Source organism: Cynara cardunculus, assembly GCF_001531365.2.
Source record: "Cynara cardunculus var. scolymus isolate 2C chromosome LG 1, CcrdV1, whole genome shotgun sequence".
Classification (NCBI taxonomy): domain Eukaryota; kingdom Viridiplantae; phylum Streptophyta; class Magnoliopsida; order Asterales; family Asteraceae; genus Cynara; species Cynara cardunculus.
Window position 1 is genome coordinate 47,825,169 of NC_037528.1, and position 9,958 is coordinate 47,835,126.

The 9,958-nt window shown below is 36.0% G+C and overlaps 1 protein-coding gene across 7 annotated transcripts in view; it reads right to left on the reverse strand.

Moving 5' to 3' along the window:
• LOC112512406 (5'-3' exoribonuclease 3-like) overlaps nt 1-9,676 on the reverse strand; it is a 14,269-nt gene extending 4,593 nt beyond the window's left edge. For all 7 annotated transcript variants that reach the window (XM_025118367.1, XM_025118375.1, XM_025118358.1 and 4 more), the window contains exons 1-11: nt 9,347-9,676; nt 4,162-4,264; nt 4,012-4,088; nt 3,740-3,931; nt 3,500-3,619; nt 3,324-3,386; nt 2,509-2,658; nt 2,232-2,390; nt 2,014-2,091; nt 1,792-1,878; nt 491-787 (exon numbers count right to left, since the gene is read on the reverse strand). In XM_025118367.1, coding sequence (XP_024974135.1) covers nt 491-787; nt 1,792-1,878; nt 2,014-2,091; nt 2,232-2,390; nt 2,509-2,658; nt 3,324-3,386; nt 3,500-3,619; nt 3,740-3,931; nt 4,012-4,088; nt 4,162-4,264; nt 9,347-9,550 — 1,530 coding nt within the window. In that variant the 5' untranslated portion in view covers nt 9,551-9,676. The remainder of the gene's footprint in view (nt 1-490; nt 788-1,791; nt 1,879-2,013; nt 2,092-2,231; nt 2,391-2,508; nt 2,659-3,323; nt 3,387-3,499; nt 3,620-3,739; nt 3,932-4,011; nt 4,089-4,161; nt 4,265-9,346) is intronic.
• Nucleotides 9,677-9,958: the final 282 nt, after the last annotated feature.

Consider the following 9,958-nt stretch of genomic DNA (forward strand, 5'->3'; position numbering starts at 1 on the left):
TAGTAGTAGTAGTAGTAGTAGTAGTAGTGGTGGTGGTGGTGGTGGTGGTGGTATTAATAATAATAATGAAAAATAAGAATAATAATACAAATTAAAACAAAAACAATGATAAATAGGAAATAATAATGATAATAAATTGTGAAAAATAAATAATAAAAGGTATTTTATCAAATAATTAGTTCCATTGGAAATCAAATGATGGGATTGCTCATTTCATAGATAGCATGAAGAAATGACATTCCTTCCTTCAAATGAATTCATCATTCTGAAGGAATTCAATTCCATCAAAACACTTCATCCACACAGCAAATGGAATTTGTAATAACATTCCACCACATTCTATCACACTCTAACGAACCAAAAACTTCCCTATCTCCATGAAAACAATGTTTCCAACGTTAGCAAATGAAAAGAAGAAAGATGGAGAAAACAAGGGTCCACATTATTTAAAAATAAACCAACTTAATTTGCAGAAGAGCAAAATACTTACTTCTCTTTCAAGACTGCTTTCTGCTTCCAAGATGGCAGCCCCAACAGTAGCCCCAGAAGACAAACGTGCAACTTTTTTAGCTCGAAGATTGCCTTGTGCATCATCAGATTGCATTGACTGTCTGCTCTGGATGTCAAGGGCAGACAAATCCTTAGTAGCATGCCTAACTTGGTACTCCTTTCTCATAGATGTTTGTGATCCTTTCTGTTTGTATGGTGAAGGGGAAGGACCTGATGCTTGTGGTCGAGAATAATCTCCTCTTCTTGCTTGATCACGTCTGATCTTCTCAGCTAGATTCTGAACAAAGAAAATGATAAATGCATGATAGGATTTGTTTACTAACCTCTTATTACATCTTACTCGGTAAGAATCACTTACTCAAATAAGTTGTTTCTACACCGACCGTGCTGATTAGGGTCAGAGTTAAAAGTCTGATAATAATATATCAATTTTTTGTCGAATGGTAAAGTATAATTACTTTGAAAATTTATTTAAAAATCCGAAAAATAATACATCAATTTTTTTGTCAAATAGGTTTTATATTTAAAAAATATTATAATTTTGAAATTGTACAAATAAATATTTTAAAATCAACTGCTTTTGAATGGTCAAAGTCAAAAAAAGATTGTCAAACTTGGTCGTTTTTGGATGAGTCCTGCAACCATTCACAATATGCTGTGAGTTGTAATCAACACTTTTTCGGCATAAAACATTTGGTAAACAAAAATTTCTAGTCAGCGCTTATTAGTTATTCCAGACAGAGGGACATAATGATCACTTCTACTTTCTGTCAGCGTTTGGTTTGATGGAATGGTTTTGAGGGATTTGGATTTGGAACGATTAAGAAGAATTTGGAATCTGTGGTGTGTTTGGTTTGTAGGATTTGGAATGGAATTGAATTCCGTTATTTATAAATGATCATAAAAATAATTGAATTACCCTTTTATTAATTAATTATTACAAAACAAATGTTTTTAACATATTTTAAACCATTATTACATACAAATCCTACGAAATCCCATTAAATACCAACCCCATGGGATTTCAAAATCCTATGTTTTGGGGGATTTCAAAATCCTATGTTTTGGGGGATTTCAAAATCCTATGTTTTGGGGGATTTCAAAATCCTATGTTTTGGGGGATTTCAAATCCATGAAATCCTTCAAACCAAACATGGGACTGGAATGGAATTCAATTCCAAATCCCTAAGTCCAATCCAACCACGCCAACCAAACAGGACCTAAGAGATTAGTTCGGTATCCAGAAAAGACAAATAATAAGTCAAAGGTAGTAATTTATACCAGATTCATTCGAGCTCTTTTCTGGAATATAGAGTCTTCATATGATCCAACTGCCTGAATAAAATGCTCTACTTTGGGAAGATCTGGCTGCAACAAGAAAAAGGCAGTGACTAAAGTTAAAGCAACCAGGTATTTCATAAGTCAACATTTAATAAAATCAAGTCAACCTCTGAAGAGAAGATGGAGATTACTACACAACGCTAAAAAGGGATAGATAATCACCTTGCTTGCATTAGTCAGATACCCACCCATAGCCCTAAACTCCTTCTTATATACTGCAAACAGTAAATTAATAGCACCCTGAAAAACCAAAAGCTAAAAGTTACAAAATTTCCAATTTACAGATACAAATGATACGTTTCTTGAAATCAAGCAGAAAAATTGATCATCTTAGTAGCAAGAAAAGACAAAAGTTGTAGGAAGAAAATTTCTGAACATACCTCACGAATTTCCAATGTAGGCATGTGTGGTAGAAAATCATTTCCAACAAAGAAACATAGGAAAACGAAGTCATCAACTATTCGCTCAAAATCAATCTCAGAATCAGGAATTCTCATTTCATACTCCAGGTACTCTCTAAGAGTCCAAATGTTGAGGAACTGCAAAAACATTAAAAAAAAACTATATAATCAAGGACACAAAGCACAGAAATTGTTAAAAGAATTGGATCATTATAAAAGTCATTAGACTTCTATGCAGGCTGAGCTTGAAATGTACCTGATATTTATTCTTAGGCACTTCATCACCACCACCTATCTCATCAAACTCTATTGCCTTTCTCTTCACCTTCCCTTCACAAAATGATGCTATATGACCCACTTGACCGCAAAGGAAACACTTATCCTGTTGTCCTGGAATGGTTATAACCTAAAACATAAAAGCAGAAAAAGGAATGTTGGATGTTTATTCTGAAGCGAAAAATTAATAATTCAACAACTCTTCAATTTAAATTAAACTAGAAAACAAAAATCATGGTATGTGTATGCTAATATAACATACATGGAAGAGTAAGGCTTGTGTTTAAGGCTCAAATTACCAAATTTAACAGAAATATAAAATAGTAAGCAAGAAATTTGTTGTGTTAGCATTTGACAAAAAACTGCAGTTACACTGCACTGAGTTCCCTTATCTAATTACCGTATCAATGAGAAGAGTTTAAATAAAGGCTCATAAAACGTTTATGGTGAAATCAATGAAATAAATGGAAAACCCATATATGTGCAAATCAAACTAAACAAGCATAATGTCCCACCCACAGTATTGCAATGGAACTAACTTCTTGCATTAACATCAACCTCGAAAAGATTGTGGTTTAATTTCACTTAGAGGTTGCAGTACCAAAAGATAAACCACAAATTTATCATTTGCTCAGGTAAGCATACAGTTTAGTTTATTATTACAATTAGAAAAAATAAAAGCATCAACAGCATTACAATGTTCCTGTTGCAATGCACCATCCACCGCCTTTCTTAACAATTTCACTACTTATTACAACTTTTCCTGCTAGTTACAAAAGGTTGTAGGGAACTTACTTCTCTAAGTATAGAAAAATGAACTTCATGGGTAGCCAAAGCCAACATTATCAAATCTGCATCCTGTAATTTGGCAACAACAAAAAATTGATGTGACCTTGAGATTTAGAAAATGCAAGAAATAGGAAACAAAGTGACTTGTACAATAATACAAATTAGTTACAAAAAGACGATACCAAGCCATATAAGCAATGACGAGTGTTTGGGTCAAAACTAGGTCGATTCCTCTGAAGACGAATATATGACATAATCTTATGTTCTCCTTCCCCAGGAACATTTGCATCAGAAAGGATAACCTGCATACAAATCACAAAGACAATGACTACTTATAGAACAATGCACATTGTACATATTTATATAATAAATCAAAAGCTAGAACATGTAGCACATATAATAAACCTTAAGATCAACAATACCTTTATTGATTTCCATCCAGGGTCATTGTTTAATCTTTGGTGGAGATAGTACTGTAGAGCAATTGACAAGACCGCCATGAATTCAGTTCCTGGGGTGATGACATTAGAATCAAAAGTTTGTGAATCCGGCTTTGGAGGAAGCTTTCTGCCTTCCTTCGCAAACTCTTCCCTCAGCCTTTCTTCTTCGGCTTCCTAGAAAGCAAATGTCACAACATTCATTCCAAGTGCACTCTGAAGTTAATATGCACCAGGGATATAAGAAAAAAACATACCGCTTCAGATGCATCTTTGGCTGCTCGGAAACGCCTAGATCGTTGCTGATTCATTTTTGCTCTTGGAGCAACGCCATCTAACACATATCGAAAGGTAAGCAGAAAATTCTAATTCACAAGTGACACAAAAGAATCACCCTAAATAATTACCAATAGCCATGTAGAGCAGTTTACGTGGTCGCACCATGCCAAAAAGCCGATCAATATAGTCAAACACGCATTGAAACACCTCACTGAAAGAGGTTGGAGAAGGCTGTATACATGGGCAAAAAGTAAAGATAGATGTAATCAATCATAAGACTATGAACATCGCAGCAAGAACAATATGGAAGTCCATACATGTCTAGTAAGGTCCAATCATGTATGAATAATATAAAGCATCATAGAGCAAAGAGCTTGTAAGAGCATTTCGGCATAGGTTTGTCATAAGATCATTTGAGCAGGCCATCTATATAATATTTAGGCTCGAACGATGTTTCAGCTTCTTATTTCCTGATTTCAGACTACAAGTACTTTATGCTATGCAAAAGTTGTTCAGCTGTCTTCAGACATCGGTATTATATGTTGCAAGAGTGTTATACCCCTAATAATGTCAAGTGAGATGAGCAATGGGGTTGATGGGACATGGCGGCTCTACATATTTCTGGGGACATGACCTCTGCTAGGAGAACTTGGAGACGGAGGATTAGGGTAGCAGACTAGAAATGGAGACCTATAGCCAGCATAGTCAGTAAGAAGGGAGTTGGACAGTTTAGGAAGGGGTAAACTATGCAGTCAATAGCGGTGCAATCGCGGGTTGCAGTTAAGATGAATTGCAGTTCTAAAATAGTGGTGGTTTATAGCGGTGCCGCAATTAGCGGCGCTATTCACTGCTATTGCACCGCGATTTTGTATCATAATAGCAGTCCGATATACCGTACCTATTCTTGGGCCATTTCAGTGTTGGGGGGATTTAGGTTTTTAGAATATTTGGGCTTTGTTTAAGGGCAAATTGCATGAAAATGTAATGTACTTTGTCCTAATTCCTATTTTGGGTAACGTACTTTTAAAACCTTCATATTGGTACTTAAATGTAGAATCTCAAACATTTAAGTACCTGACGTGACAAATGACATGTCATACAACTCACTATTATTTGTTGACGTGGATTTAATATATAAATTTCTTTGTAAAACATATATTTTCATTAGAATTTTTATTAAGAAAAACTAATTAATAAATAAAGTGCAACTCTTTTTCAAACCCTAATCCATTATGCTCTTCCTCCTTCCCCGCCTCAACGTCTCGCCCATCACCCTCTTCTGGCTCTTCATCTTCCCAGCTTCAAACGATAACACATATTCATACTATAACCCAGATTTAAAGATGTTGAATTATCATTTCTGGAATTAATTAGCATCTTCATCTTCATTGTCAACATCAAAATCTTCATCTTTTTCGTCAACATCAAAATTACGGTTTTTTGTTCGGGTTTTTAATTTTCTATAAGCGGGTCTCATCATGTCTACTGCTTGTATATAATCCCTCAACACCACCGTATATCATGATCCCAACTCACATATGGTTCGTTTAGAATTCCAGGTCTGTGGGGTTAGGGAACGGGAAAGGTAAAAGAGACTCATATCTGGGGAACGGAGAAGGGACAACGAGCCTCACAATCTTGTAGCCTGAGTTAATCAAGTGATGCACCACCAGTTGAATAAGCAGATGAAGAGGATGACGGGGAAGGGGATGCTAGGGATTGAGAAGATGAAAGGAAGTGGAAGTGTGGAATATAGATTAGGGTTTGAAAGAGTTATTGATTTGTTTTTTAATGAAAACTCTAACAAAGAATTAAAAACATATTTTAAGACTAATTTTATTTAAAAAACCCATGTCAATATCCACGTCAACAAATAATAGTGAGTTGTATGACATGTCATTTGTCACGTCAGCATGGTAACCAGTTAAACTGGTTACTTAGGTACTTAAATGTTTGAGATTCTACATCTCAGGTACTAATATGAAGGTTCTGAAAGTACGTTACCCAAAATAGAAATCAGAACAAAGTACATTTTTGTGCAAGTTGCCCTTGTTTTAATGTTTTATAGGGCCTTCTTTTACTTTTACTTTAATATTCTTGGGCCACTTAGGGGTTGTTTACCAAACGCTTACCCGAGTAAGCGCTTAAACAGTAATATTACCCCACCGGATGAATATAGTAAGGACCAAGAATCTTACCCGGTAAGAGCGAGACAAGGATCAAGAGTCTTACCCCAGGTAAGTGAGGACGGCGACTCTTACCACGGTAAGCGCTTACCGGGTAACTTGTTGTATAGTATGTTGTTTTGGTGGACTAAAATCTTACCCGGTAAGTACATAATAATGTTAAATTTTACCGGTAAGCACTTACTGGGTAAGTGTTTGATAAACAACCCCTTAGACTTTTTAGAGTTTTAGATCGTCCTTGGCTTTCAAGTTTCATCGATTGAATCATGAATCCATGACTGAATTGTCCCTGCCTTTCAAGCTCCAGCCACTCAACTCCAATCCTCGACTTCAATCCATATCCATTCCAATCCTCGACTCCATATCCACTCGACTTCAATCCACAAACCTGAATTGTGAATCCATATATGCTCGACTCTAGTCCTTGACTTTGAATTTATCTTGTCATCTTGTGTGGTTTGAAACTTTAGATTGTTTGACTTAATATGCATTAGCCATAATATATATTAAGTTATATATACATATTTAAAGGGTTGGGTTCCAGTGAGAAGGGAAATTATGGTGAGAAGCGTAAGAAGGGATATGGACGACCCTTGGATCAATCCTAATTGAAGATCGACATTAATGATATGCACCGAGATGCATTGGATCAATTCTCTTGAGAAACGCAATTCATGGGTGGGTGTGAGATTAAAAGTGATCAAGGGTCCAGATCCCTTCTTACGCTTCTCACCTTAACTCTTTTTCTCACACGATCATTTTTGTGTGTGTGTGTATGTATATATATTTCTATTTAATTTGTGAACCTAATTTTTAACACGATTTATGGGTGGGTGTGAGATTAAAAGTGATCAAGGGTCCAGATCCCTTCTTACGCTTCTCACCTTAACTCTTTTTCTCACACGATCCTTTGTGTGTGTGTGTATATATATATATATATTTCTATTTAATTTGTGAACCTAATTTTTTAACACGATTTATGCAATCAACCATGTTAACCGCTTTAGGGGGTAAAGGAGGGCTGGCAGTTCAAGCTAGAGATGTGTTTATGACGTATTTGTTTTATGTGGTATTGCCTTGCCTTACCTCACCTATTGTATGTGATCAATGTACCTCTTAGTACTTGTTCTTAATTACCTTCCTCGTGTTGCATTCACCATATGCTAATCTTTATACTATCTTTTTGCTCAGACTCTTGCACAAGCCGCGGGTCTTTACGGAAAAAATAATTTTCCTCACAGAGATCAGGTATGTGTACATCCCACATTTTCACCCCCATCCCCAAAGACACTTCGTTCAAATAGGATTTATTAGGTCCGTTTGGTTTGGTTTAAAAGCCAATAACGTAAAGATGTATGTTAAATTTTGTCACTCGACGCATTAAACATCTGGAAAAAATTTACTAATGCTTCTTCTATTTCTCTATATGTAAGCTAAGGAACTTTATAGAAGAAAAATACCTCAAATATCACTATAGTAGGTTATCCCTGCTTGCTAAAAGTTTGTATAATCTTGTCACCCAAGGGTCAAGATACACCACCCACCCTGCAAGCTCTGGTGTTGATCATATCGAGTAATACATCACTAATTCTATTCTTAGCAAAAATAATATTCTCCTTGTAATTGTAAATTCCCAACCTGTTATTTCAAGCAATACCACTCATTCATCTCCTTTCTGGCTATACTTTAGTCATCATTATGGCATTACCTAAGATATTTGGAAAGGAATAGGCCTTGATGACCACCTATGAGGCTTCCTATGAACTTAATATGGCAGACACATCCCAACATTATCCCTCTCTCAATATGGTAAAACCATAATGCTAAAATAATAGAGAACTTGGACCACTTTGGACTACCTTTTTAGAGCTAGCTTACTCAAACTTAAAGAGGATCTACGAGTATCTTGTAGGCTTGATTCAATTAAATGTTTGGTACCAAGCTATAACAAAATAAAAGGTAAATATTTACAACAATAACACCTAGACCAATTTATTTATTTTTGATTAACATGGATATCCAACCCGCTATGCAGCCGACTAATCCAAGGGCAACCACCTGCTTTGCAGATAGCCCGGAGTCACCGCATTTGAACCTCGTGGCCACAAGGGGATTTTTATTCCTCCTTGGATTTGAACCTGGGACCTCCTGGTACTTTTGACCTTTGGAGTCAAGCTCAAACCAATCAGGCACCACCCTTGTGGTTAACACCTAGACCTATTTAGTGTACCAAGCAGGCATTAAACAGAACATAAGACACTAAATAAATTCACAACCAAAGCCAAGCCCATAAATGGAATATTTTAAGAGAGTACCACTTGCATAAGCCCCGTCAACCCAATATCATCATTACATTTGATATGTACCAGACCACTAACCCCATCTCAGTTAAATAGTTAATCTGTCAGCATCCTCGTCTGTGTTTTGGTGTAATAGTTAATCTGTCAGGATCCTCATCAGGTCCTAGCAGTGCATTTGTAACTCTTTCTTCAAACACAGGGCTAAATCACATCCTCTAAAGTAAGGTTTCAGGCTGATTGCCTGAACACCCTTTCATCAGATAATCCTCACAAGGTTGATGGTACTAACATAGTAACATGCTGTTCGCCTGAGTGCATATCTTCTTCATTTCTCTAACTTTCTTTTTCCGATCACAAAAAGTAACTACTCTTGCACTATATCAATGTATTCGTCAAGTTAAAGCAACAAGTAGCAAAAATACTGACAGGATCGATTAACTTGTTCCTTCGTTCAAACTTTCAATGACCCTAATCCAAATCCATTCACACCCAGGTAAAAAATTTAAAAACGGAAACATAACTTGCTCCAACTTACCTGCATTTACAAAAAATGGTCCACTACTGACATTACTTACAAAAAAAATGATGGCAATATCAACAGCTGATTGAAATATTCAAGTCAGCCAAGGTTAACATGGTCTCATGTTCATGCCATACTAAAACATATAAATGTCCCTTTTCAGCACTAGTGAAGTGAATTCATATCAACCTTGAATCCAGTATTTGGGTCAAGAAAGTTGTCAACAATTGAAACAGATACAAAATTAAATGCAATAACCACAATAACAACATAATCAACAAACATAAATTCGTTTGAAAATGGTTACCCGGTCTTCGGGGTGGAAACACGGATGAATAATCCCGTTCATATCGAGATACAAGTTATCATACTCAATCTTATTAGGGTTAGGTTTACTTGTGTCGACCGGGATTTTAACGCCGTTGATTTCCACGGGTTCTTCCTCCACAACATCGACCACCACCATTGGATACTTTTCAGCTAACCACCGATAAAACGCCGGCACACCCATCTCAAACTAGCTTTGCTATAACAACTGGATAACTAAACCCTAGCCAGATTTGAGAGCTTCACCGAAGGGTTTATGTTTATTAACCCTAGACTGCGACTGCGTGTTGCAACGGCATATTGCAAATAAATGAAAACTCGAAAGAGAGGCTAGGGCAGAGGAATGAATATAAATGGATGACCCATGAGACGAATCTAGCCTTCCAAATTCCAATATTAACGATCGAGTATTTAGGGTTTAGTTTCATTTCGGTCCAAAAAGTTAGGATTCGTTTATTAAATAATGATTAAGTGGTAAAAATGATTAAAAGATTTTTATGATATAATGTAAATGAAGTATAATTGTTTACAATAAAATTAGGATGCTGAATGATTAAGGAAGGCACAAAATACAAAATTATTTAGAGAGTTT